The 27,305-nt window shown below is 45.6% G+C and overlaps 1 protein-coding gene across 3 annotated transcripts in view; it reads right to left on the reverse strand.

Annotated features, from left to right (window-relative positions):
- Positions 1 to 27,305, reverse strand: part of lto1 (LTO1 maturation factor of ABCE1) — a 105,985-nt gene that overhangs the window by 5,062 nt on the left and 73,618 nt on the right. For all 3 annotated transcript variants that reach the window (XM_054738455.2, XM_054738456.2, XM_070554710.1), the window contains one exon: positions 3,995 to 4,112. In XM_054738455.2, coding sequence (XP_054594430.2) covers positions 3,995 to 4,112 — 118 coding nt within the window. The remainder of the gene's footprint in view (positions 1 to 3,994; positions 4,113 to 27,305) is intronic.

The raw sequence follows: 27,305 nt of genomic DNA on the forward strand, positions 1-27,305 counted from the left end.
CCCATCCCAGCCGCTTCACACTCGGCCGCAAACCTACCCAGCAAGAGCTGAAGGTCAGAGCTGGATGAAGCTAGGAGGACCACATCATCAGCAAAAAGCAGAGACGAGATTCTCCTGCCACCAAACTCGACACACTCCACACCACGGCTGCACCTAGAAATTCTGCCCATAAAGGTAATGAACAGAACTGGTGACAAAGGGCAGCCTGGCGGAGTCCAACCCTCACCAGGAACAGGTCCGACTTACTACCGGCTATGCGGACCAAACTCACACTCCTCTGGTAAACGGACTGAATGGCCCTTAACAGAAAGCCACCCACCCCATACTCTTGGAGCATCCCCCACAGGGTGCCCCTGGGGACATGGTCATAAGCCTTCCCCAAATCCACAAAACACATGTGGATTGGTTGGGCAAACTCCCATGCACCCTCCATCACTCTTGCAAGGGTATAGAGCTGGTCCACAGTTCCACGGCCAGGACGAAAACCACATTGCTCCTCCTCAATCTGAGATTTTCTTTTCACATGTCTGAGCAAAACCTCCCTGAACCGTCTACAGGTGGTTCAGAATGCCTGTGCTCGGCTTCTGACCAAGTCCTCCAAACACACCCTATCACCCCGCTTCTCCCCCAGCTTCACTGGCTGCCAGTCAACTTCAGGGTTCATTTCAAGATCCTGGTTCTGGTCTATAGGGCCTTACATGGACAAGCACCATCTTACATTGGTGATCCTCTCAGTCCCTACACCCCCAGCAGGTCCCTGAGGTCCAGTGATCAAAGCCTACTAGTTGTGCAGCACCAGGCTAAAGACCAAAGGTGACAGATCATTTGCTGCTGTGGCCCCCAGACTCTGGACCTCTCTCCCCCTGAGTCTGAGATCAGTGGACTCAGTGGTCTCCTTTAAAAAGCAGCTGAAGACTCACCTGTTCAAGCTGGCTTTTGTATGATCTTCTTCACCCTCTCCTTGTTCTGCTCTCCCCACCTTCCTAAGGATCCACTGATTTCCCTCTTTCCTATTCACTCTCACTTTCTCAACATATTTTAATCACAATTGTCTATTTTTGCTCATTTTAAATATATTTTTAACCATTTTCTAAATTCTTTTTTATATTTTAACATTTTTTGTTTTTGTGAAGTGACTCGTGATTTTTATCTTGAGGCGCTATAGAAATTATATTTTCTTCTTCATTTCCAATACAAATGCATGTTAATGAAATGCATTACATTTTACTGGATATATTTATGTGTTATTTTGACTAAGATGAGTGTTATTACTACAAACCTAAAATATTACTGAAATGTGGGTCAAATATTTAAAAATATGGGATGGGAAAAAGGGAAACTAAACACCAATCTAATGCATATTATTGAGCCTTTCATAATAAGAGTCTGTTATTTCAGCCTGGTCATTTTGTTGTTTTCATATTTTTTTAGTAGCAAACCATTTTGTTTAACTTGAAACATCAAATGGAATATTCTATTAATCAAAAGAAGCTTAGATTAGAACACTTAACGAAAAAATATTTTGCCTTTAAAAAAGTGAAGCAGTTGAATACATGAGTATGCTGGCGCAGGGTCAGGATGGTACCACCTTGGCCTAAATTTAAACCAGGAAAAAACTCTGCCATATGGAAGTCACTGTTTTTGATCACTAATCATGAGCTGCATAATAAATAAATGGCTGGATCCCATCAAGATTCTATTCGTTTATTATGGACTGTCGAGGGCAGTTACATGCATCCCTAAAAGCCGTCCCCATAAAAGGACTGACCAACGCCCGGAACACACCAGCTGCAAAGCGCCGCGAAACGGATCGCTCACTAGATTTGCGCGACACTTTTTGCTCCTCTGTTCACAGGCGAGAATTTCTGACGAGTGCTTCTGGTCCCGCTTACTGTTTTCCAACCCGTCACTCCCATGCCCTTGCTGTGTGCTTGTGACATCAGAAACTGCACTGATCATTTTATGTTTTATTATTTTCTGCATTAAACAGAATTTGGTTCAGGCTCCAACATTTCTGAAATTAAGACTATTGGGTTCAAACTTTTTTTTTTTTTTTTACCGTGTCCTGTCTGGCTGTGAAGCAAGCAGAATTGATGTCTGAATGCTGGTAACAAGCCTTACAGATTTACTCTCAGGTGGAGCATCAAAGCGTTTGCTTTTAATGTCACGCCTGATACTTAAAACTTTATTGTTATTGTTGTTGAATGCTTTGTAATCCCGACCAGACACGGAGACAGAGGTGAAAGAGAAAGGAAAAGGTGGGGAGAGAAGAGGGGGGGGGTTCCCCACAAAAATAAACAACGAACAAGAGTCTGCTTCTAGACCTGCAGAAAAAGACAAAAAAAAAGGCAAAAGGACAAAAAGAAAAAATGGGACACAACAACAATACAACAAGATCTAGCTATCACTGCGTCAACTTGATGAAAAAATATATAATCAACATTGCTTAACTGAAGAATCACGATAATAAATCACAGTGCATTAAGTGCCCACCATAGTCTTAAGACATGTGTTGAACGTGCCCAAGCCCATACTTATGAGAGCACCATGTGAGCACCTGTGTGTGTACACGCGCTTGTTTATGTAAGGTTTCTCTATAGGAGCGTCCAACAGAGAGTGTGAGGGACCACAGATCCGCCCCCCAAAGATGCGCAGGAGACGGGGGGAGCTCCAAGTCCCAGAGATCCAGGCGCTGCCCCAGAACACAGGAACCCCAAGGAGACTGCAACCAGAAAGGCCCCCGCCCCCCTCGAGAGGCACAGAGGATCGCCCCGGGGGGCCACAACCAGCAGCCGGCAGAGTCCCGGGAGACATCAGCGGCAAGCCCACAGGCCCGCCCGCAGCCTCACACCCCCTAGCCGGCCGAGCCCGGGACCCAGCAACCCGGGACCCAGGGGCAACCACCCCCGCCGGGGACCCAGCAGAGCCCAGGGACCCAGACCCCACCAGGCAGCCACCGGGATCTATCAGGCAGATGCAAAAATCTTAAACCCCCAGACCCGGTTGCCACGAACACTCAGGAAGACCAGGGCAAAACCCCTCACACCGGGTGTGGCAGGGGGAGGGGGGACAAAGATCTATATCATCAAGAGAAGTTCCAGGAGAGGGGAGGAGTCAAAGGCCCCACCTGACATATACACAGGTGCCAGCAGTATTTAGTCAGCCACGGCAACAGCCATTGGGTTCAAACTAAGCCAAAGATTTCATTTTGTGTTATTTATTTCTTACGCCCTTGAACTGCAGCATAAGTATTTGACTCTAAAGCTGGTCAAAGACATTAAAAGCTAATATATGTGGATTTTATTCCCTAAATTAAAGGCAAGAATTGGACATGTCCTACAGGTTTTCAGCAGAGCATGTTTTTCCCAGCCCGAGATGTTGAATGAGAAAACTGATTTTTTTTCTTAAATGTTTAAAATGTTTTCACTTTTACGTTGTCCAAAGGACTGTTGTGACTGAAGAGCTTTTGGGGGGATGGCATATTATGTCAGACAAGTTTGTGATAAAAAAAAAGCAAATATCTGACATCTTCTATTTATCGATGAAAACAAATCCATGTGAACTAATTGTGATGCATCGATATATGGAAGTGCTTCCCCAACAGGCTCCAGCACCACGACTACAGGCACAAAAGACCAGCAGGGCAGAGTCTCCACTCAGGTCAGGACAGAACCAGAACTTCTCCACAGTTCACTGTCCTTTGTGTTTGTTGAGCAGCTCAGCACACCTCATTGAGTTTTTATTATGAAGAACTGAAAAATGATGGAATGTGGTATCAGAGACTTATAAACACTCTCCAGCAGATAAAAAAGTGGATTTTATTATTATAACAAGGATTATTAAGACCATGAACCAAAAACGGGAATATTTTGCATATATTGGTGAATATTAAGCATGTTTTGGAATGTTTTTGGCTTCAGACCGCTTCGTGGAGCACAAAAGTGCAGCTTCAGTGAACCAAAAACCAGGATAACTGAGCCTTGAGGCTACATACCTGTCGGAACTTGGAGCGGAGCTTCTCTGTGCCATCCTGGAGCTCCACAGACTGAGGATCAGCAAGAGGAACGGTTTGGATCACAGCCAGGAGAGACTCCAGAGCCTTCACTCGCTTCCTGGAAACATCCACAACGCAAGGTGAACTTTCTTCAGCTAAACCTAACATTAACCCAGAGCAGGTCACAACCTAGCACGTTCCCCTGGGACAGAAGACTGAACGAAAACAATCCAGTCATTCAGACTCATTTTCAAAGAGCTAAATCCTTATTCTGGATTATATGACTTTTCTAATTATTTAAACAGAAATGGGAGGCCGTTCTCTTTATACCTCTACAGTAATTGTGCTTAATGCAGCAATTGTTAGTTTTATAGTAAGATTTGGAGTGTGAAACATCTTTCTACACGTCTTGTTTTGGCTCAAATCCCCACTAGAGCGGAGCTTAGACCAGTGGATGTTTGGTGTGGCTCGCTGGGCGGATCTGTATGGCTTGCTCCAGTTTGAGTAGGTAACATATGGCTGTTGTGTCTCACTTGTAAGTCGCTTTGGACAAAAGCGTCTGCTAAATGCATAAACATTGTTGCTAATGGTGCTAACTGGCTTGTTTGCAGTGAAACCACATGCTGATTCCACATTATTCAACAGAAATGGCTTTCTACAAGCTTCCTTTTGTTCCACCAGCCTCTACAGCAGCAGCTTTGTTTCTCTTTTGTGGTGGGTCCGATAGTCCAGGGTAGAGGGCTGCATTGGGATTGGGTCCTGCCGGGTCCCGCGGGACCCAACACAAATCTCGCGGGAGCGGGCGGTTTGAATTTTGCTGCGGGTGGGAACGGTCGGTTAAAAAAAACAGTGCGGGATCGGGATAAGCATGATGGAGTCGGCAACTGACGTTGAAAGGAAGCTAAAACAAGGTCTTTATGACACGAAAATCAAGCAAGGCAAGTCAGACATTTGGAGGAGTTTCTCAATTGTTTGTGACAAAGCTGGAAACGAATTGGACTTTGCCAGTTGCGACAAATGCGCGAAAATACTCGTCTACAACGGACACAAATCCGGCACCTCTGGGTTGAGGCGGCACACCTGCTCTGTTCTCCCCGGTCAAAGTAAGCTGCTTTTCAAGGATAAACCACTTCTCCCTGCACAAATTAAACAAGAAACTGCTGAGAAATGTGTGGAAGTGTGCTGCGCAGACATACGGCCGTATGATTTTGTTGCCGGGAAAGGCTTTGTTGACATAGCGCAACATTTTGTTAATGTTGCCGCTAAATATGGCAAACTTGATGTAAAAGATATGTTGCCTCATCCAACCACTGTATCCAGACATGTCGAGGGGCGAGCAACAGCGCTGCAGGAGTCAGTGGCAGCGGAGATAAGGCCCATCATTGAAACATACGGATGCGCCATCATAACAGATATCTGGACGGAGGATTATCATAAAACGTCATTTATATCCGGCACCATCCATTATGCAAACAACGACTTCAACCTAGTTTCCAGGGTGTTATTTGCTGCTCCGTTCGAGAGTGGTGTGTCACAAACAGGGGAGAATATCAGGAACCTGCTCTTCCAGAAACTCTGTAAGTTTGGAATAGATGCGACACTTCTGTCTGGCCGTGTTGTGTTTGTCACCGACCGTGGAGCCAACATAGTTGCTGCCCTGCGTGGATACACAAGGCTGAACTGCAACGCGCACATCCTGAACGTCACTCTGTCTAGTGCATTTTCACCAGGCGTGTTGGATGAAACTGCTGAGCTGTCTGAACTGTTGACCAATGCAAAAAAACTGGTGAAATATTTCAAACATTCAGGTCTGCAAAACAACTTGAAAAAATCTCTCAAGCAGTCAGTCGAGACCCGATGGAATTGAAATTATGACATGTTGGATTCCATACTTCAACAGCATGAGGAAATCTCCACATTACTGCTGAGCAATAACCAATATGAAAGAATTGTGCAGATCAATGGAAACACTCTGAAAACAGTAGTTGCATTTCTTAAGTTATTTAAGGATGCTACTAATGACCTAGAATCCGACAACTCCACTCCCAGCGCATCACTTCCACTGCCGTGGTCTGTGAGACTCATTGAACACTGCCAAGCTGCATCCCACGAGCCCTTGCTCTCTAAAGTCGCCAATGTGTGTGCCTCACGTCTGGAAGAACTTATGGGCACCAGTGACACATCTGCATCCCCTCTCCACATGATGTACAGGATTGCAACACTGCTGACTCCTAAAATGCGACTGCTACGGATGCTGCCCTCAGATGCAAGAGAAGATGTAATTAAAGGTATGCTGCCTAGCTTTTTATAAAAACAGAAAATGGCATGCAATGCAGTTATAATTAGGCCCGAGCAGTGAAGCTGCGAAGGCCTATTGTATCTGCTCCGTTTATTATTATTATTAGGCCCGAGCAGCGAAGCGCTGCGAAGGCCTATTGTATCTGCTCCGTTTATTAGGCCCGAGCAGCGAAAGCGCTGCGAAGGCCTCTTGTTTTTGCTCTGTTTATTATTAGGCCCGAGCAGTGAAGCTGCGAAGGCCTATTGTATCTGCTCCGTTTATTCTTTTTTTTTTTTTTTTTTCTTTTTCTTCCGCGTCTTTGGGTGGCCTTTAGGGGGTCTTAGCATATCCCAAAACTCACCAAATTCTGGCCCAATATAGAAAGTGCGTGAAATTTACGTATTTCACTGGCAACGTGAAAGTTGGTGAAAAAATGTTTCAACAGCGCCCCCTAGAAAGTGAAAAATACCCCTCCGCTTTGAACTTTTTTCATAGTAGAATGATGAAATTTGGTACACTTGTAGAACTCAACAATACGCACAGAAAAGCCTCTTGCACCCATGGTCAATATCAAACAGGAAGTCGGCCATTTTGGACTAAAGTGGCCATTTTGACCCCGTTTTGGCCATTTCTAGGGTCTATATTTGGTTGAAGAGTTTGGTCATTTTTCGCACCATCGTCTCAAAAATAGTGCGAGATCGAACAGAAGCGATGGACGATTCAAATGAGACAATAAAATTGACTTTTCGTAAATACTGAAGGGGCAGGGCGAGTCCTCAAAGTTTGAGCACTAGCCAAAAAATTCTAATTGCTATAATTTCATAAATGAAAGAATTACAGTTAAAGTAACTTTCTGTGGACAATCGTCATAGCCCCCCGAAGACAAATGAATGGTCGATTGATGATGTCACATAAGCCCCGCCCCCTCAGGACTTAAAAGGTCAAGTTTTACTGGGAAATTTTCAAAAATTCGCCCTTTCAAATAATCATCCCAAACTTGTAGCAGATAACTGAAGACAAGTTGGGGGTGCTTCGCGTCACTTTATGGGAGTTTTCTGCAGAAGGCGGGGCTGTGGCGGCGCGGCGAAGTCAGGCGTACCGACGTGGCCTTACGTTTGCCTTCCATTTCGCCATTTCTAGAGATATCGCCACGACACTTCTTGGGAGTGATCCTAGTCCGGCCCCCAAAAGAATCTGATGTGAACATCTGGTGGGCGTGGCCTATTTTCTGAAATAGCGCCCCCTAGGACCATTAAAACTGTCAGCCCCAAGCCATGCTTTGACTGAGGAGTACGAAATTTGGTACACTAATGTGGTGTCTCAGGACCTACAAAAAGTCTCTTGGAGCCAAGTGCAAAGTTGCACAGGAAGTCAGCCATTTTGGTCCAAGTACGTGATTTACTGGTTTTCGCACACGTTGTTTGGAGAGTGATGCTCCATCGCCCTTTTCACCAATCGCCTTCAAACTTCTGCTATATACTCTTAAGACAGAAAGGAAAAAATTCAACCGTCGGATTTTAAATAAGTATAAAGGTGTGGGCGTGGCTAAGCCTAAAACTTTGACCTGTCGCCACGCCACTCTTTTTTTCACAGCTCCCTATTGGACTCCTTTTACCCAATCACCAGCAATCTCTAGCAAATAGCAGTTGACAAGTTGAGGTCACTTGGTCTCCAGTACTGGCAGGTTTCAAAAAAAGGCGGGGCTTTGGGAGCATGGCGAAATTCGCCATCACGCCATGGCAATACGTTTGCCTCTCATTTCTTCAATTATCATGACATCGCCACAAAATGTCTGGTGAGTGATCCGAGTCTGACCCCCAATAGAACTGGACAGCTGAAGTTTGTGGGCGTGGCCTATTTTCTGAAATAGCGCCCCCTAGGACCATTAAAACTGTCAGCCCCAAGCCAAGCTTTGACTGAGGATCACGAAATTTGGTACACTAATGTAGTGTCTCAGGACCTACAAAAAAGTCTCCTGGAGCCAAGCGCAAAGTCGCACAGGAGGTCGGCCATTTTGGTCCAAGTACTTGATTTAGTGGTTTTCGCACATGTTGTTTGGACCTTGATGCCCCGTCGCTCTTTTCACCGATCACCTTCAAACATCTGCTATGTGCTCTTAAGACAAAGGGGAAAAAATTCAACCGTCGATTTTAAATAAGTATCAAGGTGTGGGCGTGGCTAAGCCTCAAACTTTGACCTTTCGCCATTACATTACTTGACTTAACAACTCCAATGTGCATGATCAGATCTATATCAACCTTTGTCTGTGTGATCACTGACCACATCTCAAGACAACGTCATTGTGGACAGGTGACATCACCTAAGCCCCGCCCCCTGAATACAGGAAGTCTATTGTTTAATGGTGAAATGCCCATATTTGTCCCCTCTAATTTAGTCAACATGACACTAAGGTCATGCACTGTCTTCATGACGTTGTAATGACCATTCAGATCTGATAGCTTTCCAGATAGGGAGGGGCTTTGATGCCATGGCGAATTCTGGCATGACGCCGTGACCTTACGTTTGATCGTAACTTCCACAAACAGCCTCCCATCTGCACGAGACTGAACATGGCAATCAACAATCATGCCCTTTATCGAATGAGACACAAATGGTTGGTGAGATTTGTATATTGTCACCACAGCGCCCCCTACACACCATTAAAACTGTACTAACTCCTAGAGACGAGGTCGTAAATGCACCAAACTTGGTGGGCTCAGAGGGGATGCTGAGTCAGGGTGAGGTGAGGACGAGGTGATCGTTAGCGGTTTCTGGTGTCGGGGTGGTCAACGTCTCTGGTCCGCGGACATGCCCTGGTGCCCTGGGCTGCCGGCCAGGCCGGAGCGGCGCGGAGCTGCGAGGGCCGAACGACGCTGCTTGCAGCTTTAATTTTTTATTATTCCGTGTCCGCTTTGAACGGCTTTTTGGGGACCTTAACATACCCCAAAACTCACAATATTTTGCACACTTGTCAGGCCTGGTGAAAAATTTGATATTTTAAAGGTCCCAAAAAAATCGCAAAGAAAATGGCTGAACAGCGCCCCCTAGAAAGTGAAAAAAAAACCCTCTCCATAAAGCTTAGTTTATTGTACAGTTATGAAATTTGGTACACTTGTAGTACTCAACAGTCCGCACAGAAAAGTCTCTTGCAAGCATGGTCAATATCAAACAGGAAGTCGGCCATTTTGGGTTGAAATGGCGATTTTTTGGCGTTTTGGCCGTTTTTAGGGTCCGTTTCTGATTGGATTGCTTGATCATTTTTCGCACGATCGTCTCAAAAATGGTGTACAATTGCTCAGAAGGGATGGGCGAACAAAATGAGACAATAAAATTGACTTTTTGTAAATACTGAAGGGGCGGGGCCAGGCCTCGAAGTTTGACTACTCGCCAAAAATATTTAAATTGCTATAACTTCATAACTGAATGGAATAGAGTTACCAAACTTTCTGTGGTCATTCGTCATCCACCCACAAAGTAAATTGAATGGTCAGATGATGACATCACACAAGCCCCGCCCCCTCAGGACCAAAAAGATCAAGTTTTACTGTGAAAGGTCCCAAATTGCCCCATTTCACTTAATCACCACGAATTTGTAGCTGGTAACTCAAGACAAGTGGGGGTTGCTTGGCGTCACTTTATAGGAGTTTTCGGCAGAGGGCGGGGCTGTGGCGGCGCGGCGAAGTCAGGCATACCACCGTGGCCTTACGTTTGCCTCCCATTTCGTCATTTCTAAAGATATCGTCACGAAACTTCTTGTGAGTGATCCTAGTCCGGCCCCCCAAAAGATCTGATGTGAACATCCGGTGGGCGTGGCCTATTTTCTGAAATAGCGCCCTCTAGGACCATTAAAACTGTCAGCCCCAAGCCATGCTTTGACTGAGGATTACGAAATTTGGTACACTAATGTGGTGTCTCAGGACCTACAAAAAAGTCTCTTGGAGCCAAGTGCAAAGTCGCACAGGAAGTCGGCCATTTTGGTCCAAGTGCGCGATTTAGTGGTTTTCACACACGTTGTTTGGAGAGTGATGCTCCGTCGCCCTTTTCACCAAACGCCTTCAAACTTCTGCTATATACTCTTAAGACAAAGAGGAAAAGATTCAACCGTCGGATTTTAAATAAGTATAAAGGTGTGGGCGTGGCTAAGCCTCAAACTTTGACCTTTCGCCATGCCACTCTTTTTTTCACAGCTCCCTATTGGACTCCTTTTACCCAATCACCAGGAATCTCTGGTAAATAGCAGCAGACAAGTTGAGGTCACTTGGTCTCCAGTACTGGAAGGTTTTGAAAAAAGGCGGGGCTTTGGGAGCATGGCGAAATTCGCCATCACGCCATGGAAATACGTTTGCCTCTCATTTCTTCATTTATCGTGATATCACCTCAAAATTTGTTGTGAGTGATCCTAGTCTGACCCCCAATAGAAATGGTCAGTTTAAGTTTGTGGGCGTGGCCTATTTTCTGAATTAGCGCCCCCTAGGACCATTAAAACTGTCAGCCCCAAGCCATGCTTTGACTGAGGATTACGAAATTTGGTACACTAATGTGGTGTCTCAGGACCTACAAAAAAGTCTCTTGGAGCCAAGAACCAAGTCGCACAGGAAGTCGGCCATTTTGGTCCAAGTACTCGATTTAGTGGTTTTCGCACATGTTGTTTGGAGAATGTTGCACCATCGCCCTTTTCACCAATCACCTTCAAACTTCTGCTATAGACTCTTAAGACAAAGGGGAAAAAATTCAACCTACGGATTTTAAATAAGTATAAAGGTGTGGGCGTGGCTAAGCCTCAAACTTTGACCTGTCGCCACGCCACTCTTTTTTTCACAGCTCCCTATTGGACTCCTTTTAACCAATCACCAGCAATCACTGGTAAATAGCAGCAGACAAGTTGAGGTCACTTGGTCTATAGTACTGGCAGGTTTCGAATAAAGGCGGGGCTTTGGGATCATGGCGAAATTCACCATCACGCCATGGAAATACGTTTGTCTCTCATTTCTTCAATCATTGTGACATCACCACACAATTTCTGATGAGTGATCTTACTCTGACCCCTAATAGAATTGGACAGCTGAAGTTTGTGGGCGTGGCCTATTTTCTGAAATAGCGCCCCCTAGGACCATTAAAACTATCAGCCCCAAGCCATGCTTTGACTGAGGATCACGAAATTTGGCACACTAATGTAGTGTCTCAGGACCTACAAAAAAGTCTCTTTGAGCCAATTACAATGTCGCACAGGAGGTCGGCCATTTTGGTCCAAGTACTCGATTTAGTGGTTTTTGCACACGTTATTAGGAGAATGATGTCTCGTCGTCCTTTCCACCGATCACCTTCAAACTCCTGCTATATACTCTTAAGACATAGAGGAAAAAATTCAACCGTCGGATTTTAAATAAGTATAAAGGTGTGGGCGTGGCTAAGCCTCAAACTTTGACCAGTCGCCTTTACGTTACTTGACTTAATAACTCCCATGTGCATGATCAGATCAATTTCAAACTTTGTCTGTGTGATCACTGACCACATCTGAAGACAGTGACAATGTGGACAGCTGACATCACCTAAGCCCCGCCCCCTGACTACAGGAAGTCTACTGTTTTATGGTGAAATGCTCATATTTGTCCCCTCTAATTTAGTCAACATGACACTAAGGTCATGCACTGTCTTCATGATGTTGTAATGACCATTCAGATCTGATAGCTTTTCAGAAAGGGAGGGGCTTTGATGCCATGGCGATTTCTGGCGTGACGCTGTGACCTTACGTTTGACTGTAACTTCCACAAACAGCCTCCGATTTGTACCGAGACTGAACATCACATCACCAGTGTGGTAAAGATAGAGTATCTCCTAGTGGTGAGACGTGTAATGGTGGGCTAAGAGGGGATGCTGAGTCAGGGTGAGGTGTGGACGAGGAGGCCGTTCACGGTTTCTGGTGTCGGGGTGGTTGACTTTCTGTTCTGCCAGACGTGCCCTGGTGCCCCCGGCTGCCGGCCAGGATGGAGAAGCGCGTAGCTGGGTTTGGAGAGCGTCTGGGATGGAGCGGAGGGGGTGCGGAAGGAGGGCGAGCAGCTTCGCTGCGAGGGCCGAACGACGCTGCTTGCAGCTTTAATTATTATTATTATTATTTTTTTTCTTCCGCGTCTTTGGGTGGCCTTTAGGGGGTCTTAGCATATCCAAAAAGTCACCAAATTCTGGCCCAATATAGAAAGTGCGTGAAATTTACGTATTTCAATGGCAACGTGAAAGTTGGTAAAAAAATGTTTCAACAGCGCCCCCTGGAAAATTAAAAATACCCCTCCGCTTTGACCTTTTTTCATAGTAGAGTGATCAAATTTGGTACACTTGTAGAACTCAACAATACGCACAGAAAAGCCTCTTGCACCCATGGTCAATATCAAACAGGAAGTCGGTCATTTTGGACTAAAGTGGCCATTTTGACCCCATTTTGGCCATTTCTAGGGTCTATATTTGGTTGAACAGTTTGGTCATTTTTCGCACGATGGTCTGAAAAATAGTGTGCAATCGAACAGAAGCGATGGACGATTCAAATGAGAAAATAAAATTGACTTTTCGTAAATGCTGAAGGGGCGGGGCCAGGCCTCAAAGTTCGAGCACTCGCCAAAAAAATTCAAATTGCTATAATGTCATAAATGAAAGAATTACAGTTAAAGAAATGTTCTATGGACAATCGCCGTTGCCCTGCGAAGACAAATGAATGGTCAATTTATGATGTCACATAAGCCCCGCCCCCTCAGGACTTAAAAGGTCAAGTTTTACTGGGATATTTTCCAAAATTAGCCCTTTCAAATATTCACCCCAAATTTGTAGCAAGTAACTGAAGACAAGTCGGGGTTGCTTGGCCTCACTTTATGGGAGTTTTCTGCAGAAGGCGGGGGTGTGACGGCGCGGCGAATTCAGGCGTACTGACGTGGCCTTACGTTTGCCTCCCATTTCGTCATTTCTGGAGATATCGCCACGAAACTTCTTGGGAGTGAACCTAGTCCGACCACCAATAGAATTGGACAGCTGTAGTTTGTGGGCGTGGCCTATTTTATGAAATGGCGCCCCCTAGGACCATTAAAACTGTCAGCCCCAAGCCATGCTTTGACTGAGGATTACGAAATTTGGTACACTAATGTGTTGTCTCAGGACCTACAGAAAAGTCTCTTGGAGCCAAGTGCAAAGTTGCACAGGAAGTCGGCCATTTTGGTCCAAGTACGCGATTTACTGGTTTTCGCACACGTTGTTTGGAGAGTGATGCTCCATCGCCCTTTTCACCAATCGCCTTCAAACTTCTGCTGTATACTCGTAAGACATAAAGGAAAAAATTCAACCGTCGGATTTTAAATATGTATAAAGGTGTGGGCGTGGCTAAGCCTCAAACTTTGACCTGTCGCCTTGCCACTCTTTTTTTCACAGCTCCCTATTGGACTCCTTTTACCCAATCACCAGCAATCTCTGGCAAATAGCAGCTGACAAGTTGAGGTCACTTGTTCTACAGTACTGGAAGGTTTTGAAAAAAGGCGGGGCTTTGGGAGCATGGCGAAATTCGCCATCACGCCATGGCAATACGTTTGCCTCTCATTTCTTCAATTATCGTGACATCGCCACAAAATGTCTGGTGAGTGATCCTACTCTGACCCCCAATAGAATTGGGCAGCTGAGATTTGTGGGCGTGGCCTATTTTCTGAAATAGCGCCCCCTAGGACCATTAAAACTGTCAGCCCCAAGACAAGGTTTGACTGAGGATTACGAAAATTGGTACACTCATGTAGGGTCTCTGGACCTAAAAAAAAGTCTCTTGGAGCTAAGCGTAATTTCGCACAGGAGGTCGGCCATTTTGTTCCAAGTACGTGATTTTGTGGTTTTCGCACACGTTATTAGGAGAATGATATCTCGTCGCCCTTTCCACCGATCACCTTCAATCTCCTGCTATATACTCTTAAGACATAGAGGGAAAAATTCAACCGTCGGATTTTAAATAAGTATAAAGGTGTGGGCGTGGCTAAGCCTGAAACTTTGACCAGTCACCATTATGTTACTTGACTTAATAACTCCCATGTGCATGATCAGATCAATTTCAAATTTTGTCTGTGTGATCACTGACCACATATAAAGACAGTGACAATGTGGACATCACCTAAGCCCCGCCCCCTGACTACAGGAAGTCTACTGTTTTATGGTGAAATGCCCATATTTGTCCCCTCTAATTTAGTCAACATGACACTAAGGTCATGCACTGTCTTCATGATGTTGTAATGACCATTCAGATCTAATAGATTTTCAGAAAGGGGGGGGTTTGATGCCATGGCGATTTCTGGTGTGACGCTGTGACCTTACGTTTGACTGTAACTTCCACAAACAGCCTGCGATTTGCCCGAGACTGAACATCACATCACCAGTGTGGTAAAGATATAGTATCTCCTAGTGGTGAGACGTGTAATGGTGGTCTCAGAGGGGAAGCTGAGTCAGGGTGAGGTGTGGACGAGGAGGCAGTTCACGGTTTCTGGTGTCGGGGTGGTTGACTTTCTGTTCTGCCAGACGTGCCCTGGTGCCCCCGGCTGCCGGCCAGGATGGAGAAGCGCGGAGCTGGGTTTGGAGAGTGTCGGGGATGGAGCGGAGGGGGTGCGGACGGAGGGCGAGCAGCTTCACTGCGAGGGCCGAACGACGCTGCTTGCAGCTTTAATTAGGCCCGAGCAGCGAAAGCGCTGCGAAGGCCTCTTGTTTTTGCTCTGATTATTATTATTTTTTGTTATTCCGTGCCCCCTTTGAACGGCTTTTTGGGGACCTTAACATACCCCAAAACTCACAATATTTTGCAAACTTCTCAGGCCTGGTGAAAAATTTGATATTTTAAAGGTCCCAAAAAAATCGCAAAGAAAATGGCTGAACAGCGCCCCCTACAAAGTGAAAAAAAACCCTCTCCATAAAGCTTAGTTTATCGTACAGTTATGAAATTTGGTACACTTGTAGAACTCAACAGTCCGCACAGAAAAGTCTCTTGCAAGCATGGTCAATATCAAACAGGAAGTCGGCCATTTTGGGTTGAAATGGCGATTTTTAGCCGTTTTTGCCGTTTTTAGGGTCCGTTTCTGATTGGATTGCTCGATCATTTTTCGCACGATCGTCTCAAAACTTGTGTAAAATTGCTCAGAAGGAATGGGCGAACAAAATGAGACAAGGATTCTGAGTTTTCGTATATGTTGAAGGGGCGGGGCCAGGCCTCGAAGTTTGACTACTCGCCAAAAAATTTAAAATTGCTATAACTTAATAACTGAAAGGAATAGAATTACCAAACTTTCTGTGGTCATTCGTCATCCAGCCACAAAGTAAATTGAATGGTCGGATGATGACATCACACAAGCCCCGCCCCCTCAGGACCAAAAAGGTCAAGTTTTACTGTGAAAGGTCCCAAATTGCCCCATTTCACTTAATCACCACAAACTTGTAGCTGGTAACTCAAGACAAGTGGAGGTTGCTTGGCGTCACTTTATGGGAGTTTTCGGCAGAAGGCGGGGCTGTGGCGGCGCGGCGAAGTCAGGCGTACCGCCATGGCCTTACGTTTGCCTTCCATTTCGTCATTTCTAAAGATATCGTCACGAAACTTGTTGTGAGTGATCCTAGTCCGGCCCCTCAAAAGATCTGATGTGAACATCCGGTGGGCGTGGCCTATTTTCTGAAATAGGGCCCCCTAGGACCATTAAAACTGTCAGCCCCAAGCCATGCTTTGACTGAGGAGTACGAAATTTGGTACACTAATGTGGTGTCTCAGGACCTACAAAAAAGTCTCTTGGAGCCAAGTGCAAAGTTGCACAGGAAGTCGGCCATTTTGGTCCAAGTACGCAATTTAGTGGTTTTCGCACACGTTGTTTGGAGAGTGATGCTCCGTCGCCATTTTCACCAATCTGCTTCAAACTTCTGCCATCTGCTCTTAAGACATAGAGGAAAAAATTCAACCGTCGGATTTTTCAAAAGTTGAAAGGTGTGGGCGTGGCTAAGCCTCAAACTTTGACCTGTCGCCGCACCACTCTTTTTTTCACAGCTCCCTACTGGACTCCTTTTACCCAATCAGCAGGAGTCTCTGGCAAATAGCAGTAGACAACTTGAGGTCACTTGGTATCCAGTACTGGAAGGTTTCAAAAAAAGGCAGGGCTTTGGGAGCATGGCGAAAATCGCCATCACGCCATGGAAATACGTTTGCCTCTCATTTCTTCATTTATCGTGATATCGTTACGAAACTTCTGGTGAGTGATCCTAGTCTGACCACAAAGAGACATAGACAGCTGAAATATGTGGGCGTGGCCTAATTTCTGAAATAGCGCCCCCTAGGACCATTTAAACTAATAGCCCCAAGCCATGCTTTGACTGAGGATTACGAAATTTGGTACACTAATGTGGTGTCCCTGGACCTACAAAAAAGTCTCTTGGAGCCAATCACAAAATTGCACAGGAAGTCGGCCATTTTGGTCCAAGTACGCGATTTAGTGGTTTTCGCACACGTTGTTTGGAGAGTGATGCTCCGTCGCCCTTTTCACCAATCGCCTTCAAACTTCTGCTGTATACTCTTAAGGCATAGGGGAAAAAATTCAACCGTCGGATTTTTCAAAAGTTGAAAGGTGTGGGCGTGGCTAAGCCTCAAACTTTGACCTGTCGCCGCGCCACTCTTTTTTTCACAGCTCCCTACTGGACTCCTTTTACCCAATCGGCAGGAGTCTCTGGCAAATAGCAGTAGACAACTTGAGGTCACTTGGTATCCAGTACTGGAAGGTTTCAAAAAAAGGCGGGGCTTTGGGAGCATGTCGAAAATCGCCATCACGCCATGGAAATACGTTTGCCTCTCATTTCTTCATTTATCGTGATATTGTTACGAAACTTCTGGTGAGTGATCCTAGTCTGACCCCAAAGAGACATAGACACCTGAAATATGTGGGCGTGGCCTAATTTCTGAAATAGCGCCCCCTAGGACCATTTAATTTATTAGCCCCAAGCCATGCTTTCACTGAGGATTACGAAATTTGGTACACTAATGTGGTGTCCCAGGACCTACAAAAAAGTCTCTTGGAGCCAAGCACAAAATTGCACAGGAAGTCGGCCATTTTGGTCCAAGTACGCGATTTAGTGGTTTTCGCACACGTTGTTTGGAGAGTGATGCTCCTTCGCCCTTTTTACCAATCGCCTTCAAACTTCTGCTATATACTCTTAAGGCATAGGGGAAAAAAGTCAACCGTCGGATTTTTCAAAAGTTGAAAGGTGTAGGCGTGGCTAAGCCTCAAACTTTGACCTTTCGCCATTACTTGACTTAATAACTCCCATGTGCATGATCAGATCTTTTTCGAACTTTGTCTGTGTGATCATTGACCATATCTGTAAACAATGACAATGTGGACAGCTGACATCATCTAAGCCCCGCCCCCTGACTAAAGGAAGTTATTATTTTATGCTGAAATGCCCATATTTGTCCCCTCTAATTTAGTCAACATGACACCTAGGTCATGCACTGTCTTCATGATGCTGTAATGGCCATTCAAATCTGATAGCTTTCCAGAAAGGGAGGGGCTTTAATGCCATGGCGAATTCTGGCGTAACGCCGTAACCTTACAATTCAATTTAATGGTGAGCTCAGAGGGGATGCTTAGTCAGGGTGAGGTGCGGACTAGGAGGCCATTTGCTGTTTCCGGTGACGGGATGATTGACGTTTCTGTTCTGCCAGACATGCCCTGGTGCCCCGGGCTGCCGGCCAGGCCGGAGCGGCGCGGAGCTGCGAGGGCCGAACGACGCTGCTTGCAGCTTTAATTAGGCCCGAGCAGCGAAAGCGCTGCGAAGGCCTCTTGTTTTTGCTCTGATTATTATTATTTTTTGTTATTCCGTGCCCCCTTTGAACAGCTTTTTGGGGACCTTAACATACCCCAAAACTCACAATATTTTGCACACTTGTCAGGCCTGGTGAAAAATTTGATATTTTAAAGGTCCCAAAAAAATCGCAAAGAAAATGGCTGAACAGCGCCCCCTACAAAGTGAAAAAAAACCCTCTCCATAAAGCTTAGTTTATCGTACAGTTATGAAATTTGGTACACTTGTAGTACTCAACAGTCCGCACAGAAAAGTCTCTTGCAACCATGGTCAATATCAAACAGGAAGTCGGCCATTTTGGGTTGAAATGGCGATTTTTTGCCGTTTTTGCCGTTTTTAGGGTCCGTTTCTGATTGGATTGCTCGATCATTTTTCGCACGATCGTCTCAAAAATTGTGTAAAATTGCTCAGAAGGGATGGGCGAACAAAATGAGATAAGGATTCTGAGTTTTCGTATATGTTGAAGGGGCGGAGCCAGGCCTCGAAGTTTGACTACTCGCCAAAAATATTTAAATTGCTATAACTTCATAACTGAATGGAATAGAGTTACCAAACTTTCTGTGGTCATTCGTCATCCACCCACAAAGTAAATTGAAAGGTCGGATGATGACATCACACAAGCCCCGCCCCCTCAGGACCAAAAAGATCAAGTTTTACTGTGAAAGGTCCCAAATTGCCCCATTTCACTTAATCACCACAAATTTGTAGCTGGTAACTCAAGACAAGTGGGGGTTGCTTGGCGTCACTTTATGGGAGTTTTCGGCAGAGGGCGGGGCTGTGGTGGCGCGGCGAATTCAGGCGTACCGCCTTGGCCTTACGTTTGCCTCCCATTTCGTCATTTCCAAAGATATCGTCACGAAACTTCTTGTGAGTGATCCTAGTCCGGCCCCCCAAAAGATCTGATGTGAACATCTGGTGGGCGTGGCCTATTTTCTGAAATAGCGCCCCCTAGGACCATTAAAACTATTAGCCCCAAGCCATGCTTTGACTGAGGATTACGAAATTTGGTACACTAATGTGGTGTCTCAGGACCTACAAAAAAGTCTCTTGGAGTCAAGTTCAAAGTCGCACAGGAAGTCGGCCATTTTGGATCAAGTACGCGATTTAGTGGTTTTCGCACACGTTGTTTGGAGAGTGATGCTCCGTCGCCCTTTTCACCAATCTCCTTCAAACTTCTGCTATATACCCTTAAGACATAGGGGAAAAAATTCAACCGTCGGATTTTTCAAAAGTTGAAAGGTGTGGGCGTGGCTAAGCCTCAAACTTTGACCTGTCGCCACGCTACTCTTTTTTTCACAGCTCCCTACTGGACTCCTTTTACCCAATCACCAGGATTCTGTGGCAAACAGCAGTAGACAAGTTGAGGTTACTTGGTCTCCAGTACTGGCAGGTTTTGAAAAAAGGCGGGGCTTTGGGACCATGGCGAAAATCGCCATCACGCCATGGAAATACGTTTGTCTCTCATTTCTTCAGTTATCGTGATATTGCTACGAAACTTCTGGTGAGTGATCCTAGTCTGAGCTCCAAGAGAAATAGACAGCTGAATTTTGTGGGCGTGGCCTATGTTTTGAAATAGCGCCCCCTAGGACCATTTAAACTATTAGCCCCAAGCCATGCTTTGACTGAGGATTACGAAATTTGGTACACTAATGTGGTGTCTCAGGACCTACAAAAAAGTCTCTTGGAGTCAAGTTCAAAGTCGCACAGGAAGTCGGCCATTTTGGATCAAGTACGCGATTTAGTGGTTTTCGCACACGTTGTTTGGAGAGTGATGCTCCGTCGCCCTTTTCACCAATCTCCTTCAAACTTCTGCTATATACCCTTAAGACATAGGGGAAAAAATTTAACCGTCGGATTTTTCAAAAGTTGAAAGGTGTGGGCGTGGCTAAGCCTCAAACTTTGACCTGTCGCCACGCTACTCTTTTTTTCACAGCTCCCTACTGGACTCCTTTTACCCAATCACCAGGATTCTGTGGCAAACAGCAGTAGACAAGTTGAGGTTACTTGGTCTCCAGTACTGGCAGGTTTTGAAAAAAGGCGGGGCTTTGGGACCATGGCGAAAATCGCCATCACGCCATGGAAATACGTTTGTCTCATTTCTTCAGTTATCGTGATATTGCTACGAAACTTCTGGTGAGTGATCCTAGTCTGAGCTCCAAGAGAAATAGACAGCTGAAGTTTGTGGGCGTGGCCTATATTCTTAAATAGCGCCCCCTAGAGCCATTAAAACTTTCAGCCCCAAGCCATGCTTTGACTGAGGATTACGAAATTTGGTACACTAATGTGGGGTCTCAGGACCTACAAAAAAGTCTCTTGGAGCCAAGCGTAAAGTCGCACAGGAAGTCGGCCATTTTGGTGCAAGTACGTGATTTAGTGGTTTTCGCACACATTGTTTGGAGAGTGATGCTCCGTCGCCCTTTTCACCAATCACCTTCAAACTTCTGCAATACACTCTTAAGACATAGGGGAAAAAATTCAACCGTCGGATTTTTCAAAAGTTGAAAGGTGTGGGCGTGGCTAAGCCTCAAACGTTGACCTTTCGCCATTACTTTACTTGACTTAATAACTCCCATGTGCATGATCAGATCTTTTTCGAACTTTGTCTGTGTGATCATTGACCATATCTGTAAACAATGACAATGTGGACAGCTGACATCACCTAAGCCCCGCCCCCTGACTACAGGAATTTATTTTTTATGCTGAAATGCCCATATTTGTCCCCTCTAATTTAGTCAACATGACCCTAAGGTCATGCACTGTCTTCATGATGCTGTAATGACCATTCAGATCTGATAGCTTTCCAGAAAGGGAGGGGCTTTGATGCCATGGCGAATTCTGGCGTAACGCCGTAATCTTAATATTCAATTTAATGGTGAGCTCAGAGGGGATGCTGAGTCAGGGTGAGGTGCAGACTAGGAGGCCATTCGCGGTTTCTGGTGTCGGGGTGGTTGACGTTTCTGTTCTGTCAGACGTGCACTGGTGCCCCGGGCTGCCGTCCAGACCGGAGCGGCGCGGAGCTGCGAGGGCCGAACGACGCTGCTTGCAGCTTTAATTATTATTATTATTCTTTTTTCTTCCGCGTCTTTGGGTGGCCTTTAGGGGGTCTTAGCATATCCAAAAAGTCACCAAATTCTGGCTCAATATAGAAAGTGCGTGAAATTTACGTATTTCACTGGCGATGTGAAAGTTCATAAAAAAGTGGCTCGACAGTGCCCCCTAGAAAGTGAAAAATACCCCTCTCCATAAAGCTTAGTTTATCGTACAGTTATGAAATTTGGTATACTGATAATACTCAACAGTCCGCACAGAAAAGCCTCTTGCAACCATGGTCAATATAAAACAGGAAGTCGGCCATTTTGGGTTGAAATGAGGATTTTTAGCCGTTTTGGCCAATTCTAGGGTCTATATTTGGTTGAACAGTTTGGTCATTTTTCGCACCATCGTCTCAAAAATAGTGCGAGATCGAACAGAAGCGATGGACGATTCAAATGAGACAATAAAATTGACTTTTCGTAAATACTGAAGGGGCGGGGCCAGGCCTCAAAGTTCGAGCACTCGCCAAAAAAATTCAAATTGCTATAATTTCACAAATGAAAGAATTACAGTTAAAACAATTTCTAAGGACAATTGCCATCGCCCCCCGAAGACAAATGAATGGTCGATAGATGATGTCACACAAGCCCCGCCCCCTCAGGACTTAAAAGGTCAAGTTTTACTGGGAAATTTTCCAAAATTCGCCCTTTCAAATAATCATCCCCAAATTTGTAGCAGGTGACTGAAGACAAGTTGGGGTTGCTTGGCGTCACTTTATGGGAGTTTTCTGCAGAAGGCGGGGCTGTGGCGGCGCGGCGAAGTCAGGCGTACCGCTTAGGCCTTACGTTTGCCTCCCATTTCGTCATTTCTAAAGATATCGCCACAAAACTTCTTGGGAGTGATCCTAGTCCTGCCCCCCAAAAAATGTGATGTGAAAATCCTGTGGGCGTGGCCTATTTTCTGAAATAGCGCCCTCTAGGACCATTAAAACTGTCAGCCCCAAGCCAGGCTTTGACTGAGGATTACGAAATTTGGTACACTAATGTGGTGTCTCAGGACCTACAAAAAAGTCTCTTGGAGCCAAGCACCAAGTCGCACAGGAAGTCGGCCATTTTGGTCCAAGTACTCGATTTAGTGGTTTTCGCACACGTTGTTTGGAGAGTGTTGCACCATCGCCCTTTTCACCAATCACCTTCAAACTTCTGCTATACACTCTTAAGACATAGATGAAAAAATTCAACCGTCGGATTTTAAATAAGTATAAAGGTGTGGGCGTGGCTAAGCCTCAAACTTTGACCTGTCGCCACGCCACTCTTTTTTTCACAGCTCCCTATTGGACTCCTTTTAACCAATCACCAGCAATCACTGGCAAATAGCAGCAGACAAGTTGAGGTCACTTGGTTTATAGTACTGGCAGGTTTCGAATAAAGGCGGGGCTTTGGGAGCATGGCGAAATTCACCATCACGCCATGGAAATACGTTTGTCTCTCATTTCTTCAATCATTGTTACATCACCACACAATTTCTGATGAGTGATCTTACTCTGACCCCTAATAGAATTGGACAGCTGAAGTTTGTGGGCGTGGCCTATTTTCTGAAATAGCGCCCCCTAGGACCATTAAAACTATCAGCCCCAAGCCATGCTTTGACTGAGGATCACGAAATTTGGCACACTAATGTAGTGTCTCAGGACCTACAAAAAAGTCTCTTGGAGCCAAGTCCAATGTCGCACAGGAGGTCGGCCATTTTGGTCCAAGTACTCGATTTAGTGGTTTTCCCACACTTTATTAGGAGAATGATGTCTCGTCGTCCTTTCCACCGATCACCTTCAAACTCCTGCTATATACTCTTAAGACATAGAGGAAAAAATTCAACCGTCGGATTTTAAATAAGTATAAAGGTGTGGGCGTGGCTAAGCCTCAAACTTTGACCAGTCGCCATTACGTTACTTGACTTAATAACTCCCATGTGCATGATCAGATCAATTTCAAACTTTGTCTGTGTGATCACTGACCACATCTGAAGACAGTGACAATGTGGACAGCTGACATCACCTAAGCCCCGCCCCCTGACTACAGGAAGTCTACTGTTTTATGGTGAAATGCCCATATTTGTCCCCTCTAATTTAGTCAACATGACACTAAGGTCATGCACTGTCTTCATGATGTTGTAATGACCATTCAGATCTGATAGCTTTTCAGAAAGGGAGGGGCTTTGATGCCATGGCGATTTCTGGCGTGAAGCTGTGACCTTACGTTTGACTGTAACTTCCACAAACAGCCTCCGATTTGCCCGAGACTGAACATCACATCACCAGTGTGGTAAAGATAGAGTATCTCCTAGTGGTGAGACGTGTAATGGTGGGCTCAGAGGGGATGCTGAGTCAGGGTGAGGTGTGGACGAGGAGGCCATTCACGGTTTCTGGTGTCGGGGTGGTTGACTGTCTGTTCTGCCAGACGTGCCCTGGTGCTCCCGGCTGCCGGCCAGGATGGAGAAGCGCAGAGCTGGGTTTGGAGAGCGTCGGGGATGGAGCGGAGGGGGTGCGGAAGGAGGGCGAGCTGCTTCGCTGCGAGGGCCGAACGACGCTGCTTGCAGCTTTAATTAGGCCCGAGCAGCGAAAGCGCTGCGAAGGCCTCTTGTTTTTGCTCTGATTATTATTAGGCCCGAGCAGTGAAGCTGCGAAGGCCTATTGTATCTGCTCCGTTTATTCTTTCTTTCTTTCTTTCTTTCTTTCTTTTTTCTTCCGCGTCTTTGAATGGCCTTTAGGGGGTCTTAGCATATTCAAAAAGTCACCAAATTCTGGCTCAATATAGAAAGTGCGTGAAATTTACGTATTTCACTGGCGATGTGAAAGTTCGTAAAAAAGTGGCTGGACAGCGCCCCCTAGAAAGTGAAAAATACCCCTCTCCATAAAGCTTAGTTTATCGTACGGTTATGAAATTTGGTATACTTGTAGTACTCCACAGTCCGCACAGAAAAGTCTCTTGCAACCATGGTCAATATCAAACAGGAAGTCGGCCATTTTGGGTTGAAATGGCGAATTTTAGCCATTTTGGCCATTTCTAGGGTCTATATTTGGTTGAACAGTTTGGTCATTTTTCGCACGATCGTCTCAAAAATAGTGTGCAATCGAACAGAAGCGATGGACGATTCAAATGAGAAAATAAAATTGACTTTTCGTAAATACTGAAGGGGCGGGGCCAGGCCTCAAAGTTCGAGCACTCGCCAAAAAAATTCAAATTGCTATAATTTCATAAATGAAAGAATTACAGTTAAAGTAACTTTCTGTGGACAATCGTCATCGCCCCCCGAAGACAAATGAATGGTCGATTGATGATGTCACATAAGCCCCGCCCCCTCAGGACTTAAAAGGTCAAGTTTTACTGGGAAATTTTCTAAAATTCGCCCTTTCAAATAATCATCCCAAATTTGTACCAGTTAACTGAAGACAAGTTGGGGTTGCTTGGCGTCACTTTATGGGAGTTTTCTGCAGAAGGCGGGGCTGTGGCGGCACGGCGAAGTCAGGCGTACCACTTAGGCCTTACGTTTGCCTCCCATTTCGTCATTTCTAAAGATATCGCCACGAAACTTCTTGGGAGTGATCCTAGTCCTGCCCCCCAAAAAATGTGATGTGAAAATCCGGTGGGCGTGGCCTATTTTCTGAAATAGCGCCCCCTAGGAGCATTAAAACTGTCAGCCCCAAGCCATGCTTTGACTGAGGATTACGAAATTTGGTACACTAATGTGGTGTCTCAGGACCTACAAAAAAGTCTCTTGGAGCCAAGAACCAAGTCGCACAGGAAGTCGGCCATTTTGGTCCAAGTACTCGATTTAGTGGTTTTCGCACACGTTGTTTGGAGAGTGTTGCACCATCGCCCTTTTCACCAATCACCTTCAAACTTCTGCTATAGACTCTTAAGACAAAGGGGAAAAAATTCAACCTACGGATTTTAAATAAGTATAAAGGTGTGGGCGTGGCTAAGCCTCAAACTTTGACCTGTCGCCACGCCACTCTTTTTTTTCACCGCTCCCTATTGGACTCCTTTTAACCAATCACCACCATTCACTGGCAAATAGCAGCAGACAAGTTGAGGTCACTTGGTCTATAGTACTGGCAGGTTTCGAATAAAGGCGGGGCTTTGGGATCATGGCGAAATTCACCATCACGCCATGGAAATACGTTTGTGTCTCATTTCTTCAATCATTGTGACATCACCACACAATTTCTGATGAGTGATCTTACTCTGACCCCTAATAGAATTGGACAGCTGAAGTTTGTGGGCGTGGCCTATTTTCTGAAATAGCGCCCCCTAGGACCATTAAAACTATCAGCCCCAAGCCATGCTTTGACTGAGGATCACGAAATTTGGCACACTAATGTAGTGTCTCAGGACCTACAAAAAAGTCTCTTGGAGCCAAGTACAATGTCGCACAGGAGGTCGGCCATTTTGGTCCAAGTACTCGATTTAGTGGTTTTTGCACACGTTATTAGGAGAATGATGTCTCGTCGTCCTTTCCACCGATCACCTTCAAACTCCTTCTATATACTCTTAAGACATAGAGGAAAAAATTCAACCGTCGGATTTTAAATAAGTATAAAGGTGTGGGCGTGGCTAAGCCTCAAACTTTGACCTGTCGCCATTACGTTACATGACTTAATAACTCCCATGTGCATGATCAGATCAATGTCAAAATTTGTCTGTGTGATCACTGACCACATGTGAAGACAGTGACAATGTGGACAGCTGACATCACCTAAGCCCCGCCCCCTGACTACAGGAAGTCTACTGTTTTATGGTGAAATGCCCATATTTGTCCCCTCTAATTAAGTCAACATGACACTAAGGTCATGCACTGTCTTCATGATGTTGTAATGACCATTCAGATCTGATAGCTTTTCAGAAAGGGAGGGGCTTTGATGCCATGGCGATTTCTGGCGTGACGCTGTGACCTTACGTTTGACTGTAACTTCCACAAACAGCCTCCGATTTGCCCGAGACTGAACATCACATCACCAGTGTGGTAAAGATAGAGTATCTCCTAGTGGTGAGACGTGTAATGGTGGGCTCAGAGGGGATGCTGAGTCAGGGTGAGGTGTGGACGAGGAGGCCGTTCACGGTTTCTGGTGTCGGGGTGGTTGACTTTCTGTTCTGCCAGACGTGCCCTGGTGCCCCCGGCTGCCGGCCAGGACGGAGAAGCGCGGAGCTGGGTTTGGAGAGCGTAGGGGATGGAGCGGAGGGGGTGCGGAAGGAGGGCGAGCAGCTTCGCTGCGAGGGCCGAACGACGCTGCTTGCAGCTTTAATTATTTTTTGTTATTCCGTGCCCCCTTTGAACAGCTTTTTGGGGACCTTAACATACCCCAAAACTCACAATATTTTGCACACTTGTCAGGCCTGGTGAAAAATTTGATATTTTAAAGGTCCCAAAAAAATCGCAAAGAAAATGGCTGAACAGCGCCCCCTACAAAGTGAAAAAAAACCCTCTCCATAAAGCTTAGTTTATCGTACAGTTATGAAATTTGGTACACTTGTAGTACTCAACAGTCCGCACAGAAAAGTCTCTTGCAACCATGGTCAATATCAAACAGGAAGTCGGCCATTTTGGGTTGAAATGGCAATTTTTTGCCGTTTTTGCCGTTTTTAGGGTCCGTCTCTGATTGGATTGCTCGATCATTTTTCGCACGATCGTCTCAAAAATTGTGTAAAATTGCTCAGAAGGGATGGGCGAACAAAATGAGATAAGGATTCTGAGTTTTCGTATATGTTGAAGGGGCGGAGCCAGGCCTCAAAGTTTGACTACTCGCCAAAAAAATTTAAATTGCTATAACTTCATAATTGAATGGAATAGAGTTACCAAACTTTCTGTGGTCATTTGTCATCGACCCACAAAGTAAATTGAATGGTCGGTTGATGACATCACACAAGCCCCGCCCCCTCAGGACCAAAAAGGTCAAGTTTTACTGTGAAAGATCCCAAATTGCCCCATTTCACTTAATCACCACAAATTTGGAGCTGGTAATTCAAGGCAAGTGGGGGTTGCTTGGCGTCACTTTATGGGAGTTTTCGGCAGAGGGCGGGGCTGTGGCGGCGCGGCGAAGTAAGGCGTACCGCCGTGGCCTTACGTTTGCCTCCCATTTCTTTATTTCTAAAGATGTCGTCACGA

This window comes from Nothobranchius furzeri, chromosome 9 (assembly GCF_043380555.1).
Source record: "Nothobranchius furzeri strain GRZ-AD chromosome 9, NfurGRZ-RIMD1, whole genome shotgun sequence".
Lineage (NCBI taxonomy): Eukaryota > Metazoa > Chordata > Actinopteri > Cyprinodontiformes > Nothobranchiidae > Nothobranchius > Nothobranchius furzeri.